At 39.4% G+C, this 19,402-nt stretch overlaps 1 protein-coding gene across 7 annotated transcripts in view; it reads left to right on the plus strand.

Annotated features, from left to right (window-relative positions):
• csmd3b (CUB and Sushi multiple domains 3b) overlaps positions 1-19,402 on the plus strand; it is a 380,853-nt gene that overhangs the window by 212,334 nt on the left and 149,117 nt on the right. For all 7 annotated transcript variants that reach the window (XM_040020932.1, XM_040020933.1, XM_040020934.1 and 4 more), the window contains exon 6: positions 18,867-18,979. In XM_040020932.1, the coding sequence (XP_039876866.1) occupies positions 18,867-18,979 (113 nt within the window). The remainder of the gene's footprint in view (positions 1-18,866; positions 18,980-19,402) is intronic.

Raw genomic sequence — 19,402 nt, forward strand, 5'->3', positions numbered from 1 at the left:
TATGCAGAGAGGTTTGCTTGTGCCTATGAGAGAAGTATATCACTGCAAACTAAATGCCTGTAATCCTAGCCTAACACTACACACTCATACACACAAGCACACACTTATTATTTTTTGTTGTTTCAGAGTGAGTTGCCCTTGAAACCAAGTAGAGCATCTTAAATAGAAGGATCTCTTTCTCTCACTCTGCCTTGCTTCTTCTTTCTCTCTCGGTCTCTCTCTTTCTGTCACTCCATTCTTTCATATCTGTCTACCTGACTACAGAAAATGGCACACTGTTTAGTGCACTTAGGTACACCTACTTGACAGCTCGTCACAAAATCCATGGTAATGGTGGACTCGGCTATTCAAACTCTGTCATTTATCAATTCCCTGCTTGTCTAGAAACACTTTTTAGGGCCACTAAAACTTAATTTTTGTCAGCTTCGAGATGGAGTCGAAACCCTGGTGCCAAGTGCTTGGCGTCATATCACTGCAGGCAGGTTGATTTAACAGACAGTTAATTGTGCTCTGACACCACAGTATGATACAGATATTCTCACACAGCCATTATACAATATGCCTAATATTCATTTTGCAATTCACACACATATACAGATGTACAAAAAACAGCTGCTCCACATCGCTATGCAAATTCACAATACTTTCTGTTATAGAAGCTTTCATTTCAGTGTGTGCTTGTTTTTGAACAGCTAACACTACGACATTAAAAAACAAACTTCAGTTTGCAATCAGCCCTCATAACCCGATGTAACGGTACTGTGTGCCCTATGATCACATCTGAAACAGCAACACATTTAATGGGGCAGTATGCATTGAACTTCACAACTGCAAAAACAGACCTTAGTGATTGTCTGTAAAGTCAGAGCATCTCAGAAGTGCATGATGTGCCCACTAGATTATAGGGGTGTTAGGTGAAAATCACCAAAGTAAACATTGTTTTCTTGTTCTTGTTCTCATTAGTCACTTGTTTTGCCTATATTGGAATACAGTTCATTTTTTCTTTATAGCGTTTGAAGTTATACATGTCGTTGTTGCATATTTTAATAGTTAATAGTTGCATATTATAAATTTTTAACTTTGCATAGTTAGATCAACAAGGCCGGCATCAGCTTTGCTCGCTGATAACAAAAGCCATTAAAAACCATATACATCCAAGATCCACACACCATAACCCAGGAGTTTATAACGTGCTTGTTATGCTTCATTGTTGCCTGTGATGACATTTTTTTTAATGTAACAGAAATAGCTTTTACAGGCTTTACTCTGGCAAATAGGGCCAACCTGCTGACAATGTTTGATTTAATGGAGAGTAACAGCTAAGCACTGTGTGACTGGAACAAGTCCAGGTTAGTCACAGAGATATGAACCACGTTTCTCCCACATCATCAGTCAAAATTTACTCATAATGTACAGTGATGAAATTGCTCTGTTCTTCTACATGGCTCAGCCTTATATCGTTCTGTCTGTTCGTAGTCGTCGTAGCACATCACATGTTACAGGAGGGGTCTGCTGTTCTCATAGCATTAGCATTCGTTTGAAATATAGAAAAAGAAGCTCTGTGAGAATGTGTGTGTGTGTGAGTGTGTGAGTGATGTTATGCTTGCCGAGTGCTAATCAATGCTCCTGGCAGAGAGGATGCTGGGATAGCGGCAGCATCCCGAATCGGAAATGGAACAGTGACCTTGAACACAAACACACACCTTCTCTGTTTTTCTCACACACTCAGCAAACAAACACACATATCAGATCTTTCCAAATATGTATCTAAAGATACAGGAACACACAAGCATATCAATACAGAGGAACAGGGAGCCATGCTAGTCTGGTTCCAGGTGTTTGAATCAAATTCCACAAGCCTGTGTTGACAGAGTTCAGTATTTCAGATTAGCCCCGTGCTGTCTGTAATGACTATGACTCCAAAACCAAGATGCATTTGTAATGTGAAAAAAAATAACAACAAAAAAAGTAAAAAATAATAATAAAAATTCAGCCCTGGATTGGTGCATCTCCATATTTGTTTGGGGGTGTTTTTCTTGCCCAAAATGATCTGAAATCACATCAGCAACTTATTTTAAAGAGTCCATTATCATCCAAATTCATGCACCAAAATCACTCTCTTGGAGAGCTGGTAAACAAGTTCATGATGCAGTCTATTTTCCACTGAATCTATTTGCAACAGGGCTTATAGGTTATAGTAGTGACCTTCACACTCTTCCTCTGAGGGCATCAATTTTTAAATCCAATTTCTGGTGGCCCAAAGCATAATTTAGGTCTACAAGGCTATTGTCTAGGCATGTCAAGGCAAATTCACTCCATTATTAACCCACACCTTTGATGGGCTTTGAAACAAATTACCGAAATCTTTTGGGAAAACACCGTCTTATTTGTTGGACTCGCACAGAAGAAGAATAGAGGAGATGCAAAAAAAAAACAAAAAACGGAGTAGAGTGAGGGACTTGTCATGGTGTTTTAGTGAGGCGGTGTCAGGTCACGTAGAAGAAGACAAGAAAGGAAAAGAGACAGGAGACAAGAGACGAATTGGTAGAAAAGAGGAGTCAAAAAGGGCAATTGGGGTGACATGAAGAGCCAGGAGAGAAGGAGTGGAGATGAAAGGTAAGAAGGTGAGGTAGAGAGGAGACAAAAGCATAGGTGCAGAATCAGGGACAAGGAGTGGGGAGATGAGAGTTGACAGGAGAAGAGAGGTGGAAAGAAGAATAAGAGGAATGGAGGGGGAGACACAGGAAGATAAAGCCATCAGAGGGGCTCATGGGGGAGGAAAGAGGTTGTAGTCAGAAAGAGATGGACACCAAGCGGGGCTGAGAGAGACAGAAAAGGACAGACGGAGGAAGACGTGTAAAAACTAAATTCATATGACAGTTGCTGCCTGTACATAAAGCTAAATATGATCATGAGAGTAGTGCAATTTAACTAAGGCTAGCAAAGCAAGAGTCGCTGGTTTCTTTGACTTGGGTCATGTGCAGCAGGTTCACCGTGGGATTAAACTGTGTGTGGAGCTGTGAAATTAATTTCATTATAGGAAGATTATTCAGAGACGTAAACACCATACGCCGACTAAATCTGTCCATCTGAGTTCTGCCAATCTGTGCAGTGTGCAGACTATATGGAGGCATTCATTTTTAGAGTTGCTGTCGTTTTTTTCATAGTGTCTCAAAATCGGGACAAACTGCAGGACTCTTATATAGTAGCTGGAGAAAAAGCCAGCCAATGAGACATACATTTGCCATTTTGTGAGGGCAGTTTGTGAATTTCTGAAAGTTGACAAGGGAAAAGTAATTCAGTCAAGATAAGATATTAAGATAAATCTTCCTCTGCTGTGCATGTAAACAGCTTAATCAAATTACTCTTAGAATCAAAGTAAGGTCTATAATTAGATTAGTGTATGATAATTAGATTATAGTGTTTATGCAAACAAAGTCACGTTATACACATTCACGCAGGATTAAGAAACACTCAAAATAGGTCATTTCCTCTCCAGGGCTCTGAGGCATCTTCAACTTTCACACTTTGTTATACAGATCATGACAGATCCAAATGTTGAAGGTTTTTTTTCTGTTTGGATTTATTTTATTATTTATAACAAGCATTTTACAGCTATGCTAAAAAGTAATGGAGACGTAATGGACTGATTTAACAACACATATAACATATATATGTCACGGTTGACAACCGTGGGGATGTTAGGAAAAGGAGGACCCAGGCGCGGACAATAACAATGAATCCTCAGTGCGTTCCCGACTCCCGTGACGTGTCCTCCTCCCAGTGCTAGTGTTCCTTGTCTCCGCTCCTCAGTGTCTGAGCACCCCGCGCTCGCTGCCCTCTCGTCTTCACGCTTCTCCTGGGGAAATAACAAAGAGGCAGCCGTAAGACACACACAATGCGGCAGACTAACCGTACTGACTGGCCGAGAGACTAACGTGAAGTCACGCAATGATCCAGCGTCGGAGAGAGCTCAACCACACTCTCAAGTAGCTCCTCCGACGAAGCTTGATCAGCTACAGGTGTGTGATGGTCTTCGGGTGTGGCCACACCCACCAGGCCTGAAGGGGCCTGTAAACAGGTGCTCTCAGAAACACCGGCATCCACACACACACATAAACACACATATACCTGCAAGCAGGGAGAACGAGGGACAGTACACCAAAAACACACATGTCCATAATTGCTCAGGGACCCTGGGTCGCACAGACCGAGGACCCTGACAATATTCGTGCTGGGTTGTACTCCCTTTGACCTCAGAATGTCATTAGTTCTTCATGTCATATATTCAATAATGTACTGGAAAAGTTATTCAGAGATTTTGGTCTATTTTGACATGATAACGTCACACAGTTGCTGCGGATTTGTCAGCTGCTCATCCGTGATGTGAATCCCCCGTTCCACCACATCCCAAACGTGCTCTGTTGGATTGAGATCTAGTGACTGTGGAGGCCATTTGAGTGCAGTGAACTCACTGTCATGTTCAAGAAATAAGTTTGAGATGATTTGAGCGTGATCCATGCTGTAATGTTATTCATGCCAAATTCTGACCGTGGTAGCTGAATGTTTCAGCAGAAATTGAGACTTAAAAGACCATTCAGCGTTCTTCCAACTTTACTGAGCTTTTATGAACTGTACCTTTAGTTTCCTGGTTTGACCTGAGAGGAGTAGCAGCTGGTCTGGTCTTCTGCTGCTATAGGCCATCTAATTAAAGGTTAGGGTTTTGATTGCCCATTCAGCAATACTTTCTGGCTACCTTGGTTGTAACGAGTGATTATTGGTGTTGTTTTGTCAGTTGCTTCATATGTACCTCAGAGAAATGCAGCTGCTGTCCTCTGACTTCAACAACCAACATTCAAAATCACCCCCTTTCTGCCCAATTTGAACCTCAGCAGGTCATCGTGACAATTTCTACATGCCAGGATCTGCTGCGAATGGCTTATTACTTGTTCGTGTTAATGAACAGTTGAAATGGTGTACCTAAATAGTGGCTGGTGAGTGTATTTTTTATATGCAATTGAAGGCATTGTGCGTCATGATAGGTATTAGGTCATAGCAGAAAATTACACAGGGAAAAATTGCATGCAGCATCAGTAGAGCTTCTACAGAACTGACAATACTGAAATACAGCATCAAGCACACAGCTACACTAATCCCATATACCATCCACAGGAGCAACACAAGGTCACATCATATTTGCTGGCCATTAGTTCCTGCTGCCTGAGTTTATAAGCCACCACCACTGGCACAAACTGTACTTTGGGATTCAGGTACTGTTTTACTCACAGAGTTGAGGGAGATTCACTGCTCATATCGCCTGATTAACTAATTGCCACCCACATGGATTACCTACAGTTTGGCACATTTCTCTGTCCATTGGCTGTCTAATGTGTTTCTTAAGATTGCTTGGTACAAGTTTAACTTGAACAATGCTTTGGTGTGCTTTTTTCCAGTCATCCTTCAGGTTTTGCCTATGGCTGGCAGATATTTTAAAATACACTTCTCTGGAGAAACAGCTGAACCCTTCCAATGTTCTTGGTTAATTTTTCATTCAGTTTTTAATATTAAAATATAACAAATGCACAAAATAGAGTGCCGTGTTTAATTTTTTTAATGCATCTAGCTCCATCTGCCTTTGGTAACTCTAGCAAAGGAAAGGCTAACATTGCAGCTCGCCCTTGTCCTTGAGCGCAGCTTCATTTGCACCACGAAATAAGAAATGAAGTTAATATTAAAAATTGGTCGGACATTAATTACAACAAACATGCGTCATCAGAGCAGGGGCAGTTTTTTGTTTTTGTTGGTCATTTCCAGCAATACTAGCCGGCGAACGCCTGACATTTACCATTTCCACAGCAAGTAACCTTTTCAGGTATTGTGAAGCCAAACTCAAGGGAGCCGACCAGAGGTCGAGGACCACTGGAGCGTGATGTATAACTGGGCCAGGACACTGCAAATTAATTCTATCATAAATACTTTTTAATTCTACCGTCATCAGCACAGTCTGCCAGTCTGTGCTGATGAGAACATATTTATGTCCTTACTTGATTGTGCTTGTTTTTAATTGGCATAACATAAAACCCATCTGCTTAATAATAGCTGTGATTCTTTGGGGCATGGCCACGAGACATCTGTCCTGTTATGCTGTCAGACTATTTGACTCTTTTGGTTTGCAGGAGTTGGGATCCTATATCAATTAGGATTCTCAATTAGATTGGCATCTCTGGATTTGAAACTTAGGTCAGTGCTTTGAGGTCTTTGTTGAGGTTTTCTAGATGCTCTTGAGTAGTTTCTTTGGTGTTTCAAGACATTATGTGGAAGATTGTTACTGTGGAGAGGTGTGATTAGCCCACAGTAATGCTTCATTTTGTAGTTTGCAGTCAAAAAACATCCAGATGAATGTCATTTCAAGAAACATTAGCGATATGATCAGTGTTATTCATTGCTATAGCTTGGCGTGTGTGTCTGGAAGTGCCGTGCGCTGGATAGTCAGAGGCTGAATAGCCACTAGTAGTTTCAGAGCTAAAATTATAATAAGATAATGACACCAACTCCTTGTCTCTGTCCCCCTTTTTCTCATTGTGTGTCTCTGCTCTGATTACTGTGGTGTCCTGCAGGCTACACACACACACACACACACACACACACACACACACACACACACACACACACACACACACAGAGTTTGAAAAGAGGCAGCAGCCCAAGATTGCAATGGCCTCTGGGAAAAGTCTGGGCTTAAAGAAAGGAGGGAACACACAAAATGACACAAACTCTGGTGAGAACAAGAGGAAGAAAAGAGACGAGGGACAGAAGAGCAGAGGGTAGGAGGGGGATGATAAAGAAATTAATTTTATTTAATTTAATGGGTATTCCGGGCTTTTCATCCATTTCCTAGTTGTCCTTTTAAAATGCCTGGTGGATTCAGTTTTTAAGTTGTAGATACAATGGCTACATATCCAACATGGTAAGACAAACAGAGGGGGAAAAATAGATGAAGTGATCATGTTTTTTTTAAAAAACGGCAGACGGCAGTTACACAGAACAAAAAACAACAAAACACCCCAAATCTTCGATAAGACTCCTCACTCATTTTATTTGGGGTAGGACTGTGTTTGATTTTGTGTTTTAAACCACATCAATAAACAAAAGAAGCTACCTAGATTTGCAGCCTGCTCACCCTGCCAACACAGGCATAAATTACCCGGCAGATGGTATAAACTATTTTACACCCTGCACTTTACTCGAAACAAATCTCAGCTGTTTGTGCCAACAAAGATATCATTGTTTAGGTAAGATTATATGTAGTTAGCAGTCAGGTGGTTATCAACTGTTATAAGTGGCTCTGTCAGTCACTTAATATAATTATTTAAATAATTTTGAGAAGTACAAAGACATTTGTTTGTGTATTTAGGGGTAGTTTTGAGGTGCAGTACATGACAGAAGCGTGTCGACACATGGATACCGGCTCTATATTTGAAAATTTTATAGTCATTAATCTGTTATTACACCACTTTCGGGAAGGCTTTTCACAAGATTTATGAGCCTGGCTGCAAGAAAGTGCTGCTGCTGCTTTTGAGTGCTGACACGTGGCTTGTCATCGATGTTCCGGTTTATCCAAAATGGGTTTGATGGCGCTAAGGTCGAGGCTTTTCCTCAGCTCCAAAGTCGGTGCTGACTGAAGTGGCTCACCCAAATTGGTGCCACAAATTTGGAGCATAATAATTACATGCTGCTGTATTAAAATCTTCTTTCAGGAGATAAGGGGCATAAACCAAGCAATGAAACCATCCTCAAAAGTGTTCTCAACAAGTGATTTTATCACTTTAACACTCTCACAGTTTAGCTCCTACTTGCTAAATGGATAAATAATTAAACTAACAGTGGATTTTGCAATATGGTGCAGAGCCACCCACTCTCTGTTTTTTTTTTTTCAGCCCTCCAATCTTTACTTGAACGAGCCAATTTAACAAACACCTTGCTGCTCCGTGAAGTGGGGAGCAAGGAGGAGGAGAAAAATTTAGATGAGATAAAGGAAAGGGAGGGAGAGACAGAGCAGGGTCCTGTTGTGAACACTGATTACTCTCTGCCCACTTGAAAGTGATGGAGAGCGACACAGCAGGCGTGCTCGCGCAAGTACGAACCCCTACACACCCACACACGCGCATGCACAGAAGCATAAATACACAATGTATATAAACAATCTTGTGCACAACGAGAACTTCTCTGCGTCTGTGCGCTGATTGATGATGACTTCGCCAAAATCGCATCCATCCCCAAATTTCTGCATTATATGTGTGAAAGTGCATTTTCACTCTCCCAGAAAGCTCATATGTATTTGAGATTTCGTGTGTCCTAATTGGGGGAGCCTATTGAGACGGCTAGTCTGATTAAGTAGCACTCCCCTTCTATCTGATCAATAATCACACTCACATGGGTACAAGCACATATATTATATATGGAAACACAAACTGTAACTTAAATGGCCAATGATCTTTCAATGTGTGTTAGTTACATCACACATTAAGGTGCCAATGTATATATAAAACTCAATTCTGTCCCAGAGTAGCTGAAATAAACCCTACAGTGAAAGGGTCCATTAGTTAAGGATTAATTTTATTTCAATCTATTAAAATCTCGTCTCCATATTAAACTTTATGTGTCAGTACAGTACATCACAACAGGTAGCAACAAAGTAGTTCAATTTAACAGTGTATTTGAAAGAAAATGAATAAAAGAAAGGTCTTAGGATCAAATTCTTATGATTGAGCATGGGAAATATGTGCAAATGAAAACAATGTTGCTCTATTTTGCACTTCACACTTTTTTGGGTAGTCTGAAAACAGGTTCACTTGGTGTAGATTAGTAGCTGCAATTTCCAAAATGAACCTCTGAAGTGCAGAAGTATCCCACTCTTTATTTGATTAAAGTGTATGTTTAACACGGCAGAAAAATAAGTATTTTATGTTATTTATAATATTAGTAACAAATAAGTATTTGTTGTATTTGTATTTTTTATTTGTTTTCTACTTTATTCTACATTACCCTTATAATCTGCTCTACATAAATTCTTTTTTTTTGTGATTACTTTTAAATGTGAAGATGAATCATTTTAAATCTAACATCATTCATTTGTGAGCCTGTGGGTTCCTTCTCCCTCTCCTCCCTTCTTCTATTGTTCTCGCTGTCTCCCTCTCTCTTCCACTCCCTCTCTCTGACTCACTGTCTTTCTGTCTTTCGGCCATCGATCTTAGCCTCTTTCCGCCCTCTTTCCACCCAGTGCTTCTTTATTTCCTCCCTCTCCCTCTCTTTCATTGCCATACTGTGAGCGGAATAGCTGGTTGGTGTTTTTGTTGAGGAAGGAGGCACAGAGGATGGATGGGACGATGGTAGACCCTGAGATGTAGAGAGGGAGAGATGCTCTTTTGGTCTGGTGTATTTAATCAATTATGTTCTCTCGCTCCCTCTGGCAACTCTCCACTTGATATTTTCTCTCTTGCAGACACACACACACACACACACACACTCAAAACTGCATAAGCGGTCACATACTGACTCTTACTATCCCAGTATATTTTTTTCTTTTTAAAAATTTGTACCTACAGTGATTAGAGCTCAAACACAAACATGTGTCCTATTTTTTTTAGTATGCCTACTTGGCAAGATAGATCACTTTCAAAATCAAATATAGTTAGTGCCATATTTTTTGGGTTACATAGTTAGTGGATTTTAAATCATACAATCAATATATCATTGACATTTAGAGCTTTAGCTTTATTTCAAGGTTTTTTTAACAAACATTTTGCATTATATTTTTATGAATTACAGCTAGTTTTATGCATACTCCTCAATTTCCAGAGGTTTTCAGAGCGCTTTCATGGCCGGGTGAACCCTGTTGCCTTGGGATTTCACAACAAATGAAGCAGTCTTAATATCTGAAGTTGATTCAAAGTGTTGACATTGTTTTTTTTGTTGTTGCTGTATTTAATATAATACCTAACCAAGTTAAAAACACTCTTGAGAAGGTAGGCATGTCATAATCCTTCACCCTCTCCAACAGAAAAGGTCAGTTCTTGTATTTGTGTCAGTGTTGATGGTATACTTGCACATAAACCACAGCATTGGACACTGATGGATATGAAGTGTCCAAGCGGACATGTAAAAAACTCTTTGAAAAGTACATGTTTAAAAAAAAAAAAGTTCAAATATCTTTTTTTTTTCATGCCTAAAGATGAATAAAAATACTTAAGCAAAAAAATCCTGATTGAGGTTGTCATAATTCATGAAAGGGTTTAACTGTGATTTACAACGAGGTGCAAACCACTCACGCTCAAGAACATGATTAGAATTTACTGGAAGACGTGTAAAAGTAGCTTGCACACTTAAACACACCAAAAAAAATTTTAACTTCTATTAGACTGATGGATAGAAAAACATATAGAGAAGCACCGAAAGAGCTCATGATCTGAAACATAACTGTCAGTCATGACAGAGGAGATTTCATGGTATGGGAATCTATGCTTACCTGTGGACTGATGATGTGACTGCTGATAGAAGTAGCAGGGTGCAGGGTTATACTCTGTAAAGACAGCAGTTAACAGTGCAAATGGATAAGGACCCCAACAACAGTATACTGCCAAAGCAACCTACACTTTAAGTTTATCAATGTAAAGAAATGAGATATCAACAAATTATACGCACAATTATATTATGTTTTTGACCAATAATATATAGGACTAATTGTAAAACATGCTGCTACATTTTTGATCTGTTATTGCTTACACAGAAATGTCATACATGAATAAAATACTACTAGCAGGCAGAAGGAGTAATTCTTTGAAGTTACCAATTTTCTTTCACAGACGACTTGATTTTAGAAGAGAAATAAGGGACTATCTCACACTAACTCTTTGAGTTTAACATCCAGTGTTTGGAAACATTTGTCACAGTAATCTGCGTTCTGACCTTTATACAATAGTGAGTGTGCGGGCTTAGACTTCTTTAACTGTGTTTCTATATGTCTGTTTCATAAATGAAAAGATTTGGTGATGCCTTTTGATCTTTATGCAACTTAAAATGTTATCACACAACTACTCTTATGCTTTTGAAAATGGCAGTAGACCTTTGTAACAAGCCTGTATTTATCCTGTGGATTTTACTCCCACATCACTGTCAAATCACTGACTGGGATACCCTGTCAGACCACGATATTTAAAGAAGATGGTTTGTAATAACTCAGGGCTGCTCTGAAGTACTTTTATAGCAGATATCTTGGGAGAACACTTAATAGTCACAGACATAATCCATCTCGATAGATGAATGGTTTAATAATGCATTACAAATTGTCCACATGGGGAAGATCAGATCAGCTAGCTTCTCAGCTGACGTGTTTCATATATTTATTTATTCATGTGTTAGGCTTTTGCTACAAGCTATGTCTTAACCTTTAATTATGCATGTAAGTAGTTGGTGAGCACACATGGTCGTTTTTCATTTTTCACATACAGTCATGCTCGGGACCTATGGAGCAGCAGTAATGCATCTCAAAAGCACTGGTAGGAGGAGGTTCTTCCTGCTGTTGTGGGGATACAATGACCTTTTTAAGATCCCATTCACTGCTGTAGAAAGAGTTTTTCTAATTATGGCTTAATCTCAGCTTGGAGTTGTTAAGTGACTCTTGAGCATTTGATTAAATGGTTTAATGTCACACACATGGGCTTGCTGTAATTCAATTCCTGTTTTAATATGAAACAATGAGAATACACACACTGTGCTATGATGTCATGGGAACAAGAGACCGAAAAGCTGTAAACAGCTGTAAACATGAAGAGGACACATAGAGGAGTATGAAGAGTTCTTATGGTCAAATAAGATAAGATAAGACTTTATTGATCCCACAACGGGGAAATTTTTGCGTTACATCAGCTCAGGTACAGATATCAGAAGGAAATACAAAAATACAAATAAGTACAATCAATGAAAAAAAAGTAAGATAATACACTATATTCAATGGTAGCATACGCAGTATGTGATTATGGATATGGTTGGAAATATGGAAGACATAAATTATATAGCTTGACATAACTATTGTTATGGAGGGGGAGACACAGGAAGATAAAGCCATCAGAGGGGCTCATGGGGGAGGAAAGAGGTTGTAGTCAGAAAGAGATGGACACCAAGCGGGGCTGAGAGAGACAGAAAAGGACAGACGGAGGAAGACGTGTAAAAACTAAATTCATATGACAGTTGCTGCCTGTACATAAAGCTAAATATGATCATGAGAGTAGTGCAATTTAACTAAGGCTAGCAAAGCAAGAGTCGCTGGTTTCTTTGACTTGGGTCATGTGCAGCAGGTTCACCGTGGGATTAAACTGTGTGTGGAGCTGTGAAATTAATTTCATTATAGGAAGATTATTCAGAGACGTAAACACCATACGCCGACTAAATCTGTCCATCTGAGTTCTGCCAATCTGTGCAGTGTGCAGACTATATGGAGGCATTCATTTTTAGAGTTGCTGTCGTTTTTTTCATAGTGTCTCAAAATCGGGACAAACTGCAGGACTCTTATATAGTAGCTGGAGAAAAAGCCAGCCAATGAGACATACATTTGCCATTTTGTGAGGGCAGTTTGTGAATTTCTGAAAGTTGACAAGGGAAAAGTAATTCAGTCAAGATAAGATATTAAGATAAATCTTCCTCTGCTGTGCATGTAAACAGCTTAATCAAATTGCTCTTAGAATCAAAGTAAGGTCTATAATTAGATTAGTGTATGATAATTAGATTATAGTGTTTATGCAAACATAACTATTGTACCACTAGTATTCCTATTTATCGACAGGGTGGCTGTAGCTCAGGTGGCAGAGCAGGTCAGCCACTAATCAGAAGGTCAGTGGTTCGATCCCGGGCTGCATGCCAAATATCCTTGGGCAAGATACTAACCCCATGTTTGCCTACTGGTGGTGGTCAGAGGGCCCGGTGGCGCCTGTGTCCGGCAGCCTCGCCTTTGTCAGTGCGCCCCAGGGCAGCTGTGGCTACAATGTAGCTTGCTATCGCCAATGGGTGAATGACTGAATGTAGTGTGAAGCGCTTTGGGGTCCTATGGACTAGAAAAGCGCTATACAAATGCAGGCCATTTTACATGTACACACACACATGTACACACTAAATATACATATGTATACATATACATACATATATACCTGCACATGTCCATACACATGGAAGGTCTATTATGCATGAAGTGGTGACCGTGGATGTTCACAGTGTCCAGTGACCATATAACTATATTTATTTAATAAATAATAACTAAGAATACATACAAGTATTATTTATTAATAATAAAAAGTAACCTATATGCTGTAATGCTTTCAATAATATTAACGCTCCAACTACTATTAGGGTACAAGGTTTAAAGAACCTTTTTGTTACTGATTAACAAAAAGTCCTAATTTATGCTACAGCACATAGGTATCCTCCTCTGGTTTTATGGATAAAGGCTAAAAAAGTCTCATAGTGCATAATTCCACTACAAGATACCACGTCAGGCACCAAAAGTAATGTTTTGTCTGTAAAATTTAACCCAAGCAACACGTCCTTCCCAAAGCCTAACTAAGATAACCTACACAATTCAGATTAAAAGACAAAACTCTCCTGAGGATCAGGGATATTAGTTGCCACCAATCTTACCACTGCTTAACCTATACTTTATATCTATTTCTAGAAACCTTAATATATGCATGAGCTATGCCAGCACAACTATTTAATGAGGTGGTAACAACCTACTAAGGGCATGTATGTATGTCTTGTCAGAGATGCTGAAAAGATATCACGAGTAACCATTAGTTGCAGTGGCGGCTCTTAGAGAAGTCGATGTACACACCTCACAAATCTTTGCAGCTGACTAGGATGCACGAACAGTTGCAGAAAAGAATCAAATAAAAGCATGAGATATGCGATTCAGCAAGTGTAAAACAGATGCATCCAAGCAAAGTCCTCACATGCATAGTTTAAATAACGTGCAGTAGTAGCAGGAGTTACTTTTCCCTGAAGTGAAGTCCATTTAGCTGCGGACATATTAAACATTACTGTCTAAATGTGCTACTAAATGTAAAGTGAGGTTGCATTCAAAAGAAAAAAAATATAAAAATCCATCTACCCACACGATTACACAGGGCCTGGAGACTATCCCACCCCTCAGAGGTTACAGTCTGAACAGGCTGCTTTTAACTTGGTCCAAGTGGATTTAACCTTTAGCTGCTCTTCTAGTCATCTAAGGCCAGACTAAATCAGGGATGTGTGGATCAGAGCTATGTAAGGGTCACACCACATGTTGATGATGAAATCTAAAGACGAGTCGTGGGTTTTGTCATGGTTTTGACTTTTCGGTGAAACGTTTGTGTAGGGCTTGATTATCTGGAGGACTGGGACCACTGTTAACAACCTCCTCAGCTCTGTTACTGTATCGTTGTGCCAGCATGCATGAAAATCTGGTACTTCACATGTGGCTTTGTAGACCACCTTTTTGTGTGTATGTGACTAATAGCCAACATCATGGAATCCTACTGATCTAGGGCACAAGGTGACCCTCTCTTTGTTAACACACACACACACACACACACACACAGATACACCTTCTAAAGCACCTGCTCAGCACTCTTGTGTTCCACTTTTTACCACTGTTATTAGAGTGTATTGGCACTGGATAATAGTGCATACAATATAATGCTCCTATCCATGCCTTTGTGCGTGTGTGTGTTGACATTAATGGAATGCGTCGGTTTCCAGAAGGGGACAAGTGAACATGAGAGAGGACGGTCCACTTCTCTTTCAAGACCATTCGTGTGTGTGTGTGTGTGTATACCTGTGTCTTAAATCTAACAGCCAAGGTGATAGTACTAAAAGTATCTCAAAAAATGAAAATGCAATGAAAGAAAGACAGCACCTGTTGCTTGACACTACAAGATGAAAGCGCCATAAATCAAAGAACTGGTGGTTAATTGCCAGCAGAGATTTTATTTGAGGTTTAGATATTTAAAGCCATACAGAATCAAGGGTATTTTATTCTGAACTGCAAAAGCATTCAGTTCCTCTAATGCAGTAGTGACCTAACACACTTCACTTTGCCAACCACAAGAGCCTTCTTCACCTTCTCAACCAATTAAGTGGTCTTATTCTCACCACTTGATGAAAGTGTTGCAAATTGGGTCCCATCTGGTAGCGCTATGTACCCTGAAAGCCTTGATTCAGCTTGCTTAAATGCAAAAAAGCTAATATTTTTAAAAGTGGTTCATTGAAGTCTGACATTTGACGATCTGAATTTGCATATACTATGAGTCAGTTAGGTAGACTGTATATAAATCTTAGGAGGGAAAAAAGACAAATAATTGCTATCCTTATAGCAATCAATGTGCAGAACCAGTACAATAGCAACAACTACCAACTTCAGTTTCAGGAAGTGTCATGATGACTGACTTTTTGAATTACATTCTCACCCTTTATTTATATTTTGCTGAAAAAAATCGGAAACAGGTGCAATCATTTAATAAAACCTGTACATGCATAGATGGAAACAAAGTGTATTAGGCAAAAACAACATTTGTACCTGTAAGGAAGAGGACTCCCTTACTATATTTATTTATATTATATTATCTGTATAGCACTTTAGAGCACACCTTTCACTTTATTAAAAGCACCTTATCAAGCACTTTATTTAGCATGGCACTTTAAGCATGGATTTGCACACAAGAAGTTTAAATATTTATTGACTATTTATTGGGAATTTTAAAATCAGTTGGTAGCCTTATTTCAGATCCGGCACAGCTGCTCCTCATCAAGGAATGTGGTGGTTGTCTGTCAGGAGAGAAGAATGGTGATTGTGATCAAGGTTTACCAGTAAGGAAAACTAATGCAAATTTGTGTGTGAAATGTAGGGATAAAAGTGGTGCAAATAGGTGTTTGTAACATAATGATTACTCACCTTTCTTGCCTGTGTCCTCTTCAAGGTGTTTGGGCAAATCTTTCCCTGGGGGTCCAGACACCATTTAAAGGTTCCGGGAGAGACCATTGGTAAAGAGAGTGTGGTGAATCTTGTTGTGCTTGGGTTTCTGGGTTTTTATAATATTGGGTTTGGTGTAACATTAAAGTGTGAAATATTTATTAATATGTAAATGTGAAAATGTATTTATGTATTTATTTATTCTAATTAATATATTGTATACTGTGGTGGAAGGTTGGGATTTAAGAATTTACCTGAGAGTGGAATAATGGTTAAGTCTGTGACAGCTGAACATATTTAAGGCTGCCAGTTGTCATTAGAGGTGGATTTTTGTGCTGTGAGGAAGCTCGACAAATTAATTGTTGTAAGGAGAGCTGTATAGGAAATAAATGCTTTTTTTGTTCCACTACACTTGCTTTGGTCCATCTCACTGTGTTTCCAGCCGCTAAGGGCCGCCCTGTTACAGTACCATTCTAACAAGTCTGTACTTGCTACGCTTGCTTCTACACAGCCTGAACTCAACTGTTTAAGTTTTCTTACTATTTCTTTAAGCAGTCCTTATGAATAATCCTTCAGGCTTCTTGAAGGACGTTCCAAGCTCTTCTTTGGATGACTTTATTCCATTCTTTGTCACTGCTTCAATAATGTTGAGGTTCGAGCTCTGCGGAGGCTGGTCCATAACTGATAGCATTTCCATTGTGAGTTTCTTCTAGCCAGGCATGTTTTTGCTTGACTGACAGCGTGTTTGGGAAGCTGTTGCCAATCAGACACTTTCAAGACATCGCAGGGCGGGATCAAAATCTGATCTATTCATAATTTCATCCATTTTGGCAAGATCGCCAACACCACTGTTTGAAATGCAGCCCCAAACCATGACAGAGCCTTCATCGTCTTTTACAGATGGCTGTAGACATTCACTGTTGCCTCACTGCCTTCATCTGTACATACGGATGACAGTTTAAAACGAAAACTTTAAATTTGGATTCATCACTCCATGAGCCACTTGTGATAACTCTGTTGTCTTTGTACATTTTTAGACATTTTATACATATTGAATGAACGAAATGAGAACACATGACGTGTTTTTGAACAGGCTGCTGTTAACGTAGTGCAAAAAAATATCATATAAATTGTATATTGCTTTTTTTTTTAAGCTTGAATGATGAATAATTTATAGGGCAGTGTTAAGATGGCTTAACAAGCAACATGAAATATTCTTCTGAAAATGGTCAGCTACAGGACGGAACTGAAAATGAGTGAAAAAGCAGCCAATGTCCAAAGAAAGAAAAGACCTTCAGAAAGTCGGGAGAATTATTGCTCAGGACCATTTATGCAAGAAAATACAAGAACGTCTGCATCCTTGGAAGCATAATATAAAAAATTAGGGGTGATTCAAGACTTTCATACATTATATCCACCAGCTACCTCCTGGGAATTAGACAGTGAACAGTTAATTAAGAGCGAGTGAGGTACCCTTAAAATTCTGCAAGAGACTGTGTGTAATTCATTCTGCATCATTACACTCACCATAGGCTTTGTTCTCACTTAATCCAAGACAACAGCAACACATACACGACCTTTTTAAACACTGAATGAATTTTAAAATATTCGTGATCCTGTGGAAGTGCAGTCTAAAGCACTGTTCCTTCGGTTATTAGCTAATTGTTAATTTACTAAAAATGTTTAGTTTTCTAAATTATTATGTGAAGGTTTTACAGCCTTCTGAAACTATCATCAGTCTGGTTTTGGATCAGCTTTGGGTGTGCAGCAGTGTTTACTTGGAGATCAGAGCTCCATCCTCTCAGTTGAGATTTTCTATTTTGGAGCTGACTGGCCATCCAGCTTCCATTCACTGCAACTGAAGTTGCAGGCTGCATGTATTTTCTGTTCCCTTAATATTATACTGGAAACATAATATTTGGAGTGAAATGCCTCATATTATCGCATTCAACCACTCACAATATAACCACATCTTAAAAGCTTTATTCTTAAGATCTTAACGATCTTTCTTTAACAAAATGAGAAGTTGTAAAGCTTTGATGTAGAGTGCCAATTCCAATAATGTGTCATCCGCCCAAGTTTATTGTGTTTAAACTCATTGAATAGCAACATAACGCTACATTTCCACTAATTGCCATAATCAGTATCAGATAAATGCAGCAAATATATGCCTGCATTTACAGAAAAAGAAAAGAAAAGAAAGCTGGTGGAAGCAGTAATCTATTCGTGTCATTGGACTAAACAGAAATCACAGTGATGTCTGTGTCTCAGGTATGCTCTGTTTCCAGGTTTTTCCAGGGGACTGTAGACAATTACAGGTTCTTTCAGATGAGCGAGTATAAAGCTCACTAAGTCCAGCATCAAGCTGATCTGATCTTCTGCATAAGCTGTGTTTGGTGTTAGTGCCGGGAGAATGGGGAGGAGAAGGGCTGTGTTTTCAAATCCGCTCCAACAGTGGACTAGACTTGGCAAATATTAGGTTTCGTACCCTACAGCTGTGGCCAGACATTTGTCCTTTTCTTAAAGCCAAGCACTGGTATTACAGTTATACTGCAGCAAAATATGGGGGCAGAAAGCTAAACCAGGTGAAGCATGGTGTTTAACCTATAGCAGGCGTGGCTCAGGTGATAAAGTGGGTTTTCCACTGACCGCAGGCTTAGAGGTTTGATCCTAGTCAACTCCTGTGTAGAGTGCATGCACTGCTAAGCACGTGTCTGCACTTCTTCCCTAAAAAAAATGACCATTTAAATTTCAGTCATACAATCATTCTGTGTATTATAGGATTAGGTGAAGGCTAAGGTATTATAAATGTGTCTTTGTATGGATCCATGTTTTATTTCATTAAGCATTTTCATTCTGTCTTCCTTTTTAGGTTGTCGGGCACTAACGTCCCTTCTCCTATCGTCAGCAACAAAAACTGGCTTCGGCTGCATTTCGTGACTGATGGCAACCACCGTTACCGTGGATTCAGCGCACATTATCAAGGTAAGATGGGTGAAATCTGATTATCTTCACGGAGATGATTATTTAAATGCACGCTTGCACGCACACACGCACGCACATGGAGATACAGTATATCCACAGCGTGTTCATTTCTGAAAAATGAAATGGGATGTACAGTGTGTGCATATCTCTGCCTTTAATAACAGCTATTTTCAAGGTTCTGATTTGGCCTCTTTTGCCTTTTTTTTTTGGCATTTTTGTGTTTGTGTTTCTCTCTGACAGTTGGTCCCCATCATCCCTCCCTCAGATTCCCTCTAATTACGTTTGTTGACTCCAAACGTCTCGCCTTTTCTCTGTTACATTTTCTCTCACTGTCTCAATCTTACTGCCTTTCTCTCACTCTTCCCTGTATAGCTTGCTCTTTTCTGTTTTTTCCCCTCTTGGGTAACTATTCAAGTTAAGTGC

This window comes from Simochromis diagramma, unplaced genomic scaffold (genome assembly GCF_900408965.1).
Source record: "Simochromis diagramma unplaced genomic scaffold, fSimDia1.1 OVJJ01000753.1, whole genome shotgun sequence".
NCBI classification, from domain to species: domain Eukaryota; kingdom Metazoa; phylum Chordata; class Actinopteri; order Cichliformes; family Cichlidae; genus Simochromis; species Simochromis diagramma.